Source organism: Athene noctua, chromosome 6, assembly GCF_965140245.1.
Source record: "Athene noctua chromosome 6, bAthNoc1.hap1.1, whole genome shotgun sequence".
In the NCBI taxonomy this organism is placed as follows: Eukaryota; Metazoa; Chordata; class Aves; order Strigiformes; family Strigidae; genus Athene; species Athene noctua.
The window spans coordinates 24,578,277-24,592,591 of record NC_134042.1 but is presented as its reverse complement, the minus strand read 5'-3'; the positions used below and the strand labels follow the sequence as shown (position 1 = coordinate 24,592,591).

The following is a 14,315-nucleotide window of genomic DNA, read 5'->3' as shown; positions in this document are numbered from 1 at the left end:
CAAGTCTGTAACTCAAATGAGAACTCTTGCATACTATGGGTTTTACTGAAAGCATAATTAAATTAACTGTAGACAGTAATTCGTACTAAAAGTTTGTGGCCTTTGATTCTTTAGAAACTTCAGATGTGTATGTTTGCTTCAGGTTACAGACAGACAGTCTTGGAGAACAGCCTTAGAACATGGGCGGTATGAGTTTCTGAATGATGAAAACAAAGAAAATGGTATAATTAAAACTGTGAATGAAGAATCTGAAGAAATGGAAACTGATGATCAAGACAAATTTATTGTGAAAGACAGGTAAGAGCTATGGTTTAAATAATGGCTCTTCCCTGTGAGTTTTATAGCATGCTCTGTTGTGGGGTTTTTTTAACCTTCAAATTGTTTTTACCCTTTTTGACCATTTTTGGAATGGTATGTATTAATCTGAGTTGTAGAATGTGATATTTTTGCATTGGTTTATATTTTTTAAATGGCACTGTTCTATTACCATATAAGACTAAGACACCAAGTTTTACAACTACTATTCAGATATTACAAAGTACTCAAAGTTGACTTTAATTCTCAAATAAGGAATACAGAAATTAATTTTAATATCATTTAAAATGCTGAGAAACATTAATATGGCAAGTTCTGTTTTGTTTTCCAGAAGAAAAAAAATAATCCACTTTGTGGAAAGAATAGGAGTGTTTAAAAGGGAAAACGGGAATAGTAACATATTGCTGGTGAAACTGGCCAGTGTACCTCTTCATGAGTCACAGTGAGAACCATCAGTGCAACAGACCATGGTCTGGATTAACCTTTAGCACTGCAACAAAACAGAGATATAATCTTATAACCCTTTGAATTATGATACTTCTGTAGAGCAAACTGCAACTTAGTAAAAGAGAGGAAACCTCAAATCTAGTGTTTCAACTGTAAAAGTGTGGTGTTTTTAAAATAAGCATTTAAGGCAGATGTGGGACTCTAAATCCATATGTGTTGGAAATTAAAAAAAAGGAACTGAAGATTTCTAAATTTTTCTCAGAAGTTACGTACTTTTCAGAAATACAGATCTACCTTAATTTACTTAATACATATAAAATTGTATGTCTTGATAGGATGTGAATGTTGAAACATTGCAGGAAAAAAGATTCACTGGTCAATGTCTTTGCTTATGTATTTTATGAAGTTTTCTGCAGTTAGACTTTTATGAAAGCTAGATTTCTGACTGGATTCTTGAATGCAGTGTTGGATGTAGGAACTTCAAGTTCTTTAAGTTTTTTTTCCCTTTTTATTTAATTTTGCTGAATTAGTATTTTCATATAAGACTGCCCTTTGTTATCTGAGTTCTTTAGCTGCATGCAAAATGGATAGGGTCATCCTTCTTTATTGTCACAATTTACGGATATTTACTTCCCGAAAACCACAACATAGAAATATTCCCCTGTTTTAATTAAGAAGCTAAAATTTATCTGTCTCCAGTTACCTTGGACACTTGCTCCTTTGCCAACTCTCGATTAAACTGCAGAAGCTTGTTACTACTTTTTTTTTTTTTTTCATTTGATATTGACTCTGTCAAAGTTTCTGAATAAAGTCTACTCTAATAAAGTCTTGCATATTAAAACAGAGGCTATGGGATTCTGAAATCATGTGACAGATTGCTTTTTATGCTGGGCTTTTTATCCACTCAGCGAATGACATCTCATTAAGACCTTGGAGTTTGACTAGTGAAATGTAAATAACTATGCAGCTTTTTTTCTGTTAGCTTTCAGGCTCTCAAAATGTGTGTGACTGCAAAATATAATGAACAGCTTTTAAGTGTGAAAAAAGAACAGGGACAACCAAAAGCATTGCTTATTCAATGGAATAAAGCAGAATCCAGACAGTCTTAATTAGTTATTTTTTTATAAACTCCAAGTAGAAATTGAATTTTATTTTCGTTAGTGAGAGTTGGTATCCTACACTATACTTAATGTTTGTGGTCCAGGAAGATTAGCTACATTTTGGAATGATTACTTAGTCTTTGATCAAAGAAGGCTGTTTTATTGGAAACCTACCTCCCCCCCCATTTTTTTTTCTTTTTTTAGTATTTAAAAAAAATCCTCCAAGGGCGAGAACATATAAATGAACAATTCTTGATTGTTAACATTCTAAAATTACTTTTGGGTTTTATTTATTTTCAATAATGTTATTAATGGTGGGTCTATAGGTAGTTGAACTTATGCAGACAGAAGTATTCTAAAAGACTATACCTCACCACTGGAAGTGTTTTCATTGAAGAATTACTTCAGGTTATGCTCTTCACAGAAATCTATCGTAAACTAGCTGATGGATGTTGCATTAAATCTTCTGGAAGTCTTAATAACTGTATTGAAATTTGTCATCCAGATTTCTTGAAATTTAGGTAACTTTGTTATCTAAAATGATTTATCTAGATTAACTAGAATAATTAAGCAAACTCAAGAACTGGGATAACTAATGTACTGCACAGGTGTGATTAGTTATGTGTTCATATCCATAGTCCATGCATGTAATCGAAGTGAAAATAAATATCAACTGTGGATACAGACTGTACAAACATCTATGGTGTTGAATTCAAAGTATGTTTAAAAGAAAAGATAATTTAATACATTTCTGTTCTAGACTCGTTGGGTTAAAAACTGAAGCTCCAAGTGCTGCATCAACAAGTACAAGTACTCCTCAGCCAGTTAATAATGTGGTCCACTACTTGGCATCTGCACTGCTTCAGATAGAACAAGGGATTGAGCGCAGGTTTCTCAAAGCACCTCTTGGTAAGCTTTCAGAACTGAAACTAATTTTGTGTAAGATTTGGTAACAAAACCAGAAAAACACCCTACCCCAAACCCACTTGTGCTTTTGTAAGACTGAATACTTTAGAGGGACATGTCAGGGAACATAATACATAACTAACCTGTTGCTGTGTACAATTATAAAACTAAAAAATGTTAGCTTGTCACTTTACAAGGCTGTAGATCATAAGGAAATATTAATATTTTTCTTACTACTCTTCATGTCCTAAATTACATGTACTAATAGCATATACGTGCCTATTTAGCCTGGATCATTTTATGGTTTATGTGGCCCTACGGTTGTACTGATACACTGGGAGACAAATTATACCCTTAGGCAGAAATGATTGAGCTTTCTGGGGGAATAATCTGTAATTCAGTATTACTGTTGAGGCCGATTTATCATGCAACTAACTATACAGTGAGTTTCTTCTGTGTTTTTTAGACTGTAAAAATGTGTGCTCCTTTTTATACTGTTTGTGTGAAAAAGAATATGGGCCTGGTTTATCTGGATCACCTTGTCTGGCAATAACAATATTTACAGTAAAACATAGTAAAGATTTACATTGCAAACTTTCAGATCTTTGGGATTTGTGTTTATGCTGCAAAACTTAGAAATCAAAGGTTGGAAGACACATTTAAACCAAAGCATGATTGTAGCTTGGCTTTAACATGTATTTCTTCCTTGAATTCTTCTGATGTGCTCTAAGGGTGAGAGAGGAGATCCAAAGTGTGTAAAGTCACTTTGTTTTCCCGTGATCCCTCAGGTCTGGATTCCTGAGGATCCTTTTGCAATTCAAAACTGGGGTTTTGAATTGGAGAACTGTGTAAAGGTGGTTCGTAGTTCCCAAGGCAGCTGTTCCGGCCAGGCTTCTCTTCCAGATGCCACACTGAGGATGAGCTCTGCGCAGCTGGACTGCTTTATTTCTTGCCTGCAAGAGTGCAGCAAGGTTTACCAGTGCAGCACATACCAGGGGCCCGTCAGAGCACAAACTGCTACACCTCCTATTAAATTGATAATTAAAAAATCTATAGGCTCTGGCAGATTTTGCTGCAGTAGCTCAAGAGGAAAACGCAGGTTTTGTTGTATGAACACTACGCGTTAATGCTCTGTGGCACAGTTGACCTAAAACTGTTTCTGCATCTCGGCTGCTCCTGCATGGAGTCTGGTTGTCTGGATATCGGTTGCCTGTGAAGATGACTTAGAGCTAGATTTGTGCCAGAGACTCTGACACACATGCATGGGTTCCTTTCCACAAGCTTTCATTATCAGTGTGATGACCTCTAGAAAAGGGAAACACAGCAAATGATTGAGATGAAAGGGGAGAGCGTAGGAGTAAACTGCAGCTGTTTAAAAGCTTTCCTTGGCTAAGTGTTTGGTCAACTTGCGTATGTCTGCCCTTTCCAAGCCAGGCATGATACAGCTTGTTTCCTGCTATATGACTAGATTGACAGCATGTGCATGGGACAGTTAATTGGCAGTGCATCTAGCATTTGTCATATTTACTCTGCATGTGCAGGTTGTAAATGCATTGTTCAGTATATGCCTTCATTTCCAAGCTCTCCCTTGAGAATATTTTGGCAACAGCATCTTGCTGACATCTGTAAGCTTACCACAGTGTGCCCTTAAGGGGAGAAACATGGCTATTAGTATGTTCTGGCCAGAGATCGGGCATCCTGAGTTTAGAGGAAAAGGACTAAAAGAAGAAAAGTGTCCCTGAAATATTGGAGAGAAAGTTTTTTAGCAATCCTCCTGCGTCTGTTTTTCAGTGGTCCCAGCTCTGCCATAATCTAACGGTTCATGTTTTTGCCTGACCTTTTGGTGATGGTGGGTTTCTTGTTTGTTTTTAATTTGGAAATTCTGTTTTCCTTTAGATGCTTTATACTGTGTGACAAAGTATATAGGGAAAGCAGTCTTACATGATTTGCATGTCTTAAATCTCTTACGTTTGTTTACCATACTGTGCTTGTGCATATTTTCTGCTCTGAAAAATGGTACTACTGTAAAATTACTGTAATGTATAGAATAACCTACATAGCTGAGGGAGCAGGAAGGATCCCATGTCTCCTCCGCTCTGGCTTACTGCCCTAAACATTAAGTGGCAGTGTCAGGTTCCCTCTTCCTTGCTTTACTTTTTGGTGCCAAGTGTCTCACGTTTTTGTTTGTGTAATGGGCCACTTTTAGCAGAAGATGAGTCTGAATGAAGGCAGTATTTCAGTTTTGTCACTAGAGAGCTCTTGGAGGAGCTGTGGCTTTGAGTGGCTCTAGTAAAGAAAGGTTAAAACACACACCTATCCGCTGCTGAATTTTCTGACTGCTAGGCAGCTAGTTACGTGAAAGGTACGCTGATTTGGGAACTTTTGGACATGACCAGAAGGTGCAACTGCGAAGTGTCAAGGAAACCTTTGGGTTTGAGAGGCACCCAGCAAGTTTAGGCACTTTAGAGGTCAAGCAGCAGTTCTGGATGCAGCCCTTTCTGGATATAATTCTTCAATGTTTCAGATATGTTCAAAAAAACAAGAGTGTAACATTTGCATAGTCTTACGTTCAGCTTAAGCTCCCCAGTTGGAAACATGTCTTCACATGCTACCACAGCAAGTTCTGTTTCTTAGTTTGCAACTTGCATGTGTGTAACAGGCAAAGAAAAGTTCTTGACAAGGAGGTGTTAGTAGTGTTAATAAACCTTTTAATAAAAAGTGGACACTGCTGCTTGCCTGGGGACTGCCTTGTGCTCAAAACTGTTCCCTTCTTTCATTGACCTCTCTAGAAAATGGCCAACAGTACTCTGATGATAGAAATTAGCTTTTAGTTTGTAACCACTGGGTTTTTTGGTTTTGTTTGCCTGTTCTTATATAGATCATTGTGTCCATACACTCTTTTTTTTTTTTTATAACAGGTTTTTTTCATAGTAGCTCCAACTATTTAATGGAACCATCCCCTAGACAAAATGCCTGCATATCTGTTTCTAATGTGAAACCTGACAAACCCAACTATTTAGGCTGATTTAATTACCACTGAAGTAAAAACGTTGGAAGTCAAGCAAGTGTTCAGAGTTCTGTTTTGGAAGCAGTACAGGGGAATGCTTTTAGTAAAAAGAGTATGCCTGCATTTCTGCTTTAAACCAAATTGAACGTGCTTTGTCTTTGCCGTAATTTCCGTTGTTGGCTTCACTATGGAGTTTCTTTTCCCTCTTTGTCCCTCCTTCACCGTGCTCTGTTCTTACTAGGGAATGGAGGCATACTTAACAATTTTTAGTTTTCACTCTATTTACAGCTTCTAGTACTAAAGACAGCGCAGTGAAATTCACTGCAGTCACTGGCAAGTTTATCCCGGCGGCCTGCAGGGTGCAGAGCAGACAAAGGGACCCAGTACAGCAATAAAAGGACCAGCTGCTCCCCTCCGCTCCGTTTTTGTTCTGAGGCTCTATCAGGCTGCCAAGAGCCTCCCTGGTGACTCTGATAAGTTTAGAGTTGAGGTGCATACCAAATATTCAAGTGGAAAAGCAAGAAAAGGCTGACACAGAAGATAGCAATGCAAAAGGAGATCTAGAAACCCCAGAAACAGCACCCTCTGCCTGGCAGAGCTGCTAGATGGCCGCTAATCTTTGGTTGTCTGGTGATTAAATGTAACATGACTTGAACTGAGTGCATTTCGTAATTATGAATTCTGTTTTAGAAATCCTTTCGTTACTCATTAGCTATGAAAATTTCGTTTTGTTTCCTTCAGTTCAGCCCAAGGCAGTGTTTGGGGAAGATCACAAAAAGCAGGGTGCAGCTTACAGGGCGTGTTTTTCCTGTAAAAATTCTGAGTTAAGATTAAAAAAAGCTGCCTGATGGAAACTCTTTAAGTTCTACTTCTCAAATAAAAATTATGTTTGAGGGGGAAGAAATACATGTAATTTTAATTGTGGATTTTACTGCTTTTTTGGAATAAACTACTTTTCCTTACATTTCAAAACACTTTGCAGTGGAGACATAGGTCTCATAATTTCTATTACATAGATGTGAAAATTGAGGTATAAAATGATAAGCAATTTCATTGCCCTGGAGTTTGAGGCAGCCACGAAAAAAACCTTGGCTTCTGCACTACTTCAGGACTTTAGTCATTAAGCATCCTTCAGATTTCCATACGAAAGGTTGGATTCTAATTCATGGGAGCACCTTTGTGGCTGATATTGGGAACCATTTACCTCCTTTTTAACTCATGCCATGCACTACTTCTAAGACAAAAAACCCAACTTTTTTCACTCCTTTTTGCTTGTCTTCATTTCATTCCTTTCTTTCTAGATTTTGATTATTTTTGTTTCCTCTACTCCAAGGTTGTTTCCTCTCTATTTATAATTGTCCTCCTTATAATAGCATCAGGCATCTTCCAGCAGTGAACTGGGGTAGGATTAGTCTATACACATGCTTTGTTCTTGTGCTTTCATTACTTCCCTGTGGAGTTTGGTGAGCAGAGGCAGCAAAGATGGAACTGGGCATTTTTTATGATGAAGAATTTTTCTTCATCATTCGGAGGAGACAATCAGAGAAGGTACCTTGTATTTGGAGCAGGTGAGGTTTACTATAGCTCTTTACTTCCTGGGAGAGTAGTTTCATCATTTTAATATTCAAGAACACTCATGCACAGAAATGTCTTAAGTATGTTGTTTCATGTGGACAGAACAAGCTAGTTCTCTTCGTCCTTGAGGATTGTGCCCATAAACTGACTATATTTTTGAGATGGCGGGAGTTCATGGTAGCATAGAACAGACAAGTTTGGGAGAGAAACCTGTGGTCAGTAAGCTGCTGCTGTAGCCATTTGTACCAGAGATGGACAGAAAGTTAAAGGAGGGTAGGTTTAAGAGCTTTCAGTTTAAGCCTTTGGTTTGTAGTGGGAGTCAAAGTAAATCCTGGGATGTGCAATTCCTCCATGCACATGATTCTCTTATCCTTCCATGCCTACATTTTTACATGTGCACGTGTTGGGAACCACTATTCTAGTTACATTTTTAGACTGCACAAGTAGGGATTCTAAAAATTAATTTTAAAATAATCTGCCACGCTTCAAAAAGGTATTTGAAATAACTTTATGAGTTTAGTCTTCAGTAACACAGAAGATTGATAAAAGGTACCACTGGGGGGATAAAAAGAGGTAGAGTGTAGAAGACCAGACTAGTCAGAGAGACTGTAAATTTTAAATGCTACTTGCATAGCTAAGAATTAGAGTGTATTGAATACTTATCAGGTTGGGGTTTTTTTTACTTCAATAATTTTGTAGCCTGTTCCTTACATTGAAGGAATTGCAGTACCCTAGCCAAAGGTTTAAACATGGGTAGTAAAACAAATACAACTCAAAGATTTTTTTTTTTTTTAATAGTTGTTATTTTTTTAAGTTTTCTGCAACCAGAGATAAAGAAGTGAATTTTCTTTTTATCACTTTGGAACAGAAATCCGCATGTTCACATAATCCTTTTCTTTTCCCCTTCCTTTTAATACCCTTGTTTTTTTGAAACTTCACAGCATTGTGCAACTGCATATCCTTTCTAGAAATACTAAAATGGAAAGCCCTTCCCTGAACTCAATTAGCTATTGATAGATGAGTGCATAGATCTGTCAAACAACTTCATTTGCATTGTAGCAAGGCTTGGAGGGCTTAGCTGACAGAGGGGTATCCCACTGCGCAATGTAGAGCTGCTCAGACACAAAAGAAGAGGCCGTTTCCCCCTTCAAGTTAACAATATAAATGAGAAAGATGATGGATGGAAGAAAAAAGTGTTATTCTTATTTTACAAATTGGGGCCTGAAACAGCGGGTGTCATTTGGTGTGTTTCTCTCAGCAGCAGGACATGCTGAAGCAGGTTGTGGTCAGCAATTTCTATGTCTATATTGCAGTTTTGCGGTGCAAATATTTGTTGTGTTGTGTGATGAGCTATATTGGTGAACCAATCCAGGTTAAAAATAACCATCAAAAAAGGTAATAATGTACAAGCTGCCATTGTCAGCAAAAGAAATGCTTACCAAACTATATATACACTTAAGATAAAATGTCTTTTGCCAGAGTTAGAGTAGAAACTTAAGTGGGTCTCACATTAGAGTCTGGTTTCCTGACAAGTGGTTTTCATTTTCTTCTTTCTGAATTTTGAAAAATACATTGAGAGTTATACTGCAGTGCTGTGAAAAGGAGCTTATCCACTATCCTTCGTAAGACGGAGCTTGAGACAGGAAACCCAAGGACGATGTAACCGGAAATTTTAGGAAGTCTGGATTTGTATTTGCAGTTCAGGAGTGGCTATATTTTATTTACGGAGCTGTGTTTCCTGTTTATCCTCTGCCTTCTCCCATTGCTTCTCTTGTACTGCTTGCTGCTAATGCAAATGTATGCAAGATTAGGCAAATCCTGGCAGCCAGTTGATGAGAAGACACAAAGGCTTTGCCAGGAGAGCAATTAGGCTCATTTTTATTCTTTTATTTGTTATTAGATATTTTCTCTTCCTATTCCTGAGGAGAAATCATTTGGCAGACAGGTGGATTGTAGGCCATTCCTGTGCCCACTGTGACTAGTGCAGCAGGCAAGGTGGTATTTTATACTGGAGTGAATTGTTAATCAGCTAGAGGTCACACAGTAATAACTGGACTGTCACTTTTACAAGGGAAATCTGTGGATATTTCTGTAATCAAAAGCACTGCTATATTGTCTCATCCTGTCCTTAAACCTTCTTGCTCTAAAATGCAAGAAATAGCTTTCAGCATTCATAAAGAAATTTCCTTTCTGCTCAGTAGCAGCAGTGCAGGATGCAAGTTCTACCTTCTCCTTTCTCTAGCTCCTCAAACAGCCCATTTGCTTCTGTAACCCCCAGATGCTCATTCCCATTCCATACCGCCCCTCGCACTGTTCTGTGTGGGTATTTGTGTGGCTGCTTCAGTGGCCTGGATTGCAAACCAAACCTGTTTGAAAATACAATATGATTTCTGTACACACATACATACCCATTTATTTATAACTTAATTAGGATCCCAGGTCTTACTTGGCTTGCCACTGGGTGTGTACCACAGATTCATGGGTGCTACGTTGCTTGTAAAATATCAAGAAAACAGTTAGTTTTATTTCAACCAGACCAGTCACACAATCTGGTTAACCACACGGGTGTGCAGGTTCTTGTGAAGTCAGAGTGCAGGGCAGGAGTAAAAGCATTGAGGCATGGGGAGAGGCCTGACAGATTGTCTGCTCAACTATACAAGGCAAGGGCAGATGAGAAGAGTCCTTTAAGGTGTTTTTTTCCCGTGAAATCTCTGCTTCATGGCAGGTACTTTCTTTAAATGTAAATATTACGGAATTTCAAAATGTACCTACAAGGGAAAGTATATTGGGAGTGTGGTTTTTATTTTTTTAATCTTAAGTAATCTTCATGTATACTTTTATAAATTGAATGAAATTGTTAGGTTTCCAGGTTAACATCTGAGTAAGACTTTTATATCTTACTCCTGTGCTATGTATGTGCAAGTTCTAAATGGAATTGGTATTGAAGAGTAAAATCTTATGGCTTTAGCAGCTTGGAAACTAAGGATGAAATACTCAAGTATTGTAAGAGATAAGACAAAGCTTATAATATTAAGCTTACTACTGCTGTTTGTTTGAAAGCACCTTACTTCATAGTCCAGAATAACCTGGATGTTTGAAAAAGTTTGATCATTCTGCCTTTGTTTGTTTGTTTGTTTGTTTTAATCCTCTTCTTCCATGGAAGATGCCAGTGATGGTGGACGGTCCTATAAAACAGTTTTGGATCGCTGGAGAGAATCACTTCTTTCTTCTACCAGCTTGTCGCAAATCTTCCTTCATCTGTCTACGTTGGATCGAAGTGTCATCTGGTCAAAGTCCATCCTAAATGCTCGCTGTAAAGTGTGTCGAAAGAAAGGTGATGCAGAAAGCATGGTGCTGTGTGATGGCTGTGATCGAGGCTATCATACTTACTGTATCAGACCCAAACTGAAGGTATTTGAGGAAAAAGAAGTGCTTCCTTTTCACAAAAAACTTGAGTAGTTCTTATAACTTAATTGCATATTACTAATGCTTGCTTTTTTTTTTTTTTTTAAAAATTCTGTTTCTAGGTCATTCCTGAAGGAGACTGGTTTTGTCCAGAGTGCCGACCAAAACAACGCTCTAGACGCCTCTCCTCCAGACAAAGACCTTCTGTGGAAAGTGATGAAGAAACTGCTGAACGACTAGGAGAAGGGGAAGAAGAGGCAAACTATGATGAAATGGGACAAAGTGAGGAAGAGCACTATGAAGAAGATCAAGATGAGGAGGATGAATCTCAAGAGGAAGAAGAGATAAGGTAACTAGATATCTGTTAAAGTGGTTTCCTACTGAAATATCATCTTGATTATTAGGTGGAGTAATTGTTTATGTAAGCACACATCTTGAAAATCCAGTCTGAAAAAGATGTTTATTTTAAAGAATGGTAGCTTGTCATTAATTTGGCTCTTACTGATGGGTTTAATATTAACAAAATTTAGGTGCACTGGACTTAGACTCACTTTTCAGGATGAAAATTCCAGCCTTGGATGTATGGGTGAGAGGTGGCCATCAGAGTTGCAGTCTGTACAACTACTGTTTGAATATAAAGTGGAGAGAGTTTCAAACAGTAAAGATTTTCTGGAGATAACCTGGAGGTTTTTTTGTCCAGTCTTGAATTTTGAGGGACTAGGTGCGTACAGTAAGTATTGGAACATTAGGGAAGACAAGGTCATCTGTCAGAGGCTATGTGACACTGGGAGGACTTGAGGACTTTTGTAGTAGCTGTTCATAAAAAATAAAACAAACACAAAAAACACACCAAGAACCCCCCCACCAAAACCAACCAACCAAAACCCATCCCAAACAGCTAAACAATCCAATGTGATCATTTCAGTAAAGTGATGGATTTGACACATACCAGGAGTTTAAAAGTCGAAGGAAACTTTCCTGATCTCTTGAGTATTTTTCTTCTTTTTGGTACAGTATTTTGAATTGACTGAAGCAAGATTACTTGGAGCTCTGACAGTTGGGATTCAATAGTTGGAGAGAACTTGCATCTCCTTGAAGTAAATTTATCTCTAGGATCTTCCTTCTCTCCTGTAACAGAAGGAATGTCTTAAGTATTAGTAACAAACCCTGTCTAGAGCATAACTTTTATACTTAGTGTTTTAGAACAGCAGTTTGTTTATGTAGGTGATAACTACTAGGATTTTTGAACAATATTACAATTTCTGTGAGAAATAAGCAAGTGATAGCTGGCGCTTCAGTTAGTGTATTCATATTGCACAAGCTTCAAGGGTGATCAGAATTCTGAGCATTTCTTTAAAGTATGTGCTCTGCATAATATTTGATTAAGGGACTTCAGAGCAGTGTTTAAGATAATGGTAACTGAATGACTGTATCATCTTGAAAGCCAGCTGCTTGCCAGTCCGACCTTGAATGGTTGGGTTTTTTTAAATAATTAGAAAAATGAGGGAAAAGAGAAGAATGGAATTTTGGGATAAACTTTAAACACAATTGTTCACTTTTTGTAGCCCATCAAAGCAAGGAAGACCCCAGGTCAAGTTTCCACTAAAAATGAGAGCTGCCAAACTCAACAATCCATTCTCAAGTCAGAACAGCCAGCGTCAGGCAAGATACGCTTCTCGGAGTCAGCAAAACACACCTAAGCAAACTGAATCTTCATCTAAAGTTACCAGAAGGGGTTTAAGAAAGGTAAAATCTGCCCCTTCATCAGTGACAAAGCCTTCTTTAAGACTTAATAGCCGGACCACTCGTCAGAGCCAAAGTTCATTAGAAGCAGATGTATTTGTGGAATTACTCAGTCCTCGAAGAAGACGAAGAGGAAGAAAGAGTGCTGATAACACACTGGAAAACAGCCCCTCCAATTCTCTTGGATTTAGAATTGTTGATACCGGAGACTCAAATGAACGGCTTAGGAAGTATCCAGTTTCTGCTTCAAAGCTTTCTCTTCCTGTTACTGAACCCAAGAGAAGAGGCAGGAAACGACAATCCACAGGTTAGAGAAATGTGTTTGTCCAGAACAAAAAACACGTTCTGTTCGTTGCCAGAATATTTGTGTGGTGGAGCAAGGAGACTAGAAGTGGTGGTTGAAGGCATTTTTACGACTTCCAGCAGGACAGTTCCCTCCTTTTGCAGTGACAGAAGTGAACCTTAAAGAAAATTTGTCATCTAAAGAACAAATACTTAATTTTCCAAGGTTTATCATATCCATATTTGAAATTTCATATTTGTACACAATAAGGACCAATTGCTAATAAGTGGATAGAAAATGTGGAAGTGATATTTATGCCTTAGCCCATGCAGATGTTTACTTACAGCTTTTATGGGTTTGTTTTATTAAAGAGTTAAACAGTGAAGAACACAGATGTAGGCAAGGTAGTGAAACTGAGAATATACATGGACAACAGGAAACTCCTGCCAGAAGAAAAATGCCATCTACCTGGTTCAGGGCTAGCAGTGTCCTTGTTTGTTAAGCTACTAACAAGTATTTGATGGTAGGGTAGTACTTGGAAAGCTACAATAACCTTTTAAAAACAAAAAGGACTCAGTGTGAGACTGAAGAGTGTAAAAGAGCTTGCACTCCAGTGTGGCAGCCTTGTATTCTGCACTGTTTCTGTCCTTCACCATTGGGAGTTTCTGGTCTTATCCTCTAACTACCCTGCTGACTACTCTTGAAAGCAGATAAAACCACTCTGAATAGAGGTTTTGTGGAAGTAAAAGTTACGAGCAGGCAGCTTATTCTGTTTTCCTCTAATAGGGCTTTTCTTTAAGTGTTTAACAAATTGTTTTAAAATTGAAATCAGTGAAAAAATCCTTTCCAAAATTAATGCAGTGAAGGATAATGGAGGAGGAACCCAGCTAAGTCTTCGTACTTAGCATTTTGTACAGCAAGAGACATTTAGTGGTTAATAACAAGGCTGTAGGATAGTTAAGACCTGAAGCCAAACTACATGAGTTGTACCCTGAAACTACAGTTTTAGTACCCAAGAATATTGATATTTCACTTTTTTTCTTATTATTTTCTTTATTGTACTTGTCAGGTTTTTATTTTTATCTGCTGGGGTGTTGTTTTTTTTCCAGAATCATCTCCTCAAACCTCACTGAACAGGAGAAGTTCAGGACGTCAAGGGGGAGTGCATGAACTCTCAGCTTTTGAGCAACTCGTAGTGGAACTGGTACGACATGATGACAGCTGGCCTTTCATGAAACTGGTTTCCAAAATCCAGGTAACTGATAGAACTGTAGAGGGAATTATAATAGTTGAGAATCCTGTTTGCTGCCGGTAACACTTGGGACTTTACAGCATTGCCCGAACAGGGATACAGCTAAGCAATAGGATTCGGAAGTAGTCTCGCATCTCAGCTCAGATACTTGGTGCCAGAAATAACTTTTCCAATTGACATGTTATTGGGAAAACTTTAAATATGTTTTCCATCAGGCATTTAAAACTAAAATGCTTTGATTAAAAAAAAAAACAAAAAACAAACAAACAAACAAACAAAAAA

General features: G+C 37.9%; 1 protein-coding gene across 2 annotated transcripts in view; it reads left to right on the top strand.

Moving 5' to 3' along the window:
• Window positions 1-14,315, top strand: part of BAZ1A (bromodomain adjacent to zinc finger domain 1A) — a 63,462-nt gene that overhangs the window by 45,991 nt on the left and 3,156 nt on the right. For both annotated transcript variants that reach the window (XM_074909871.1, XM_074909870.1), the window contains 6 exons: window positions 143-297; window positions 2,623-2,771; window positions 10,514-10,761; window positions 10,878-11,104; window positions 12,321-12,805; window positions 13,891-14,036. In XM_074909871.1, the coding sequence (XP_074765972.1) occupies window positions 143-297; window positions 2,623-2,771; window positions 10,514-10,761; window positions 10,878-11,104; window positions 12,321-12,805; window positions 13,891-14,036 (1,410 nt within the window). The remainder of the gene's footprint in view (window positions 1-142; window positions 298-2,622; window positions 2,772-10,513; window positions 10,762-10,877; window positions 11,105-12,320; window positions 12,806-13,890; window positions 14,037-14,315) is intronic.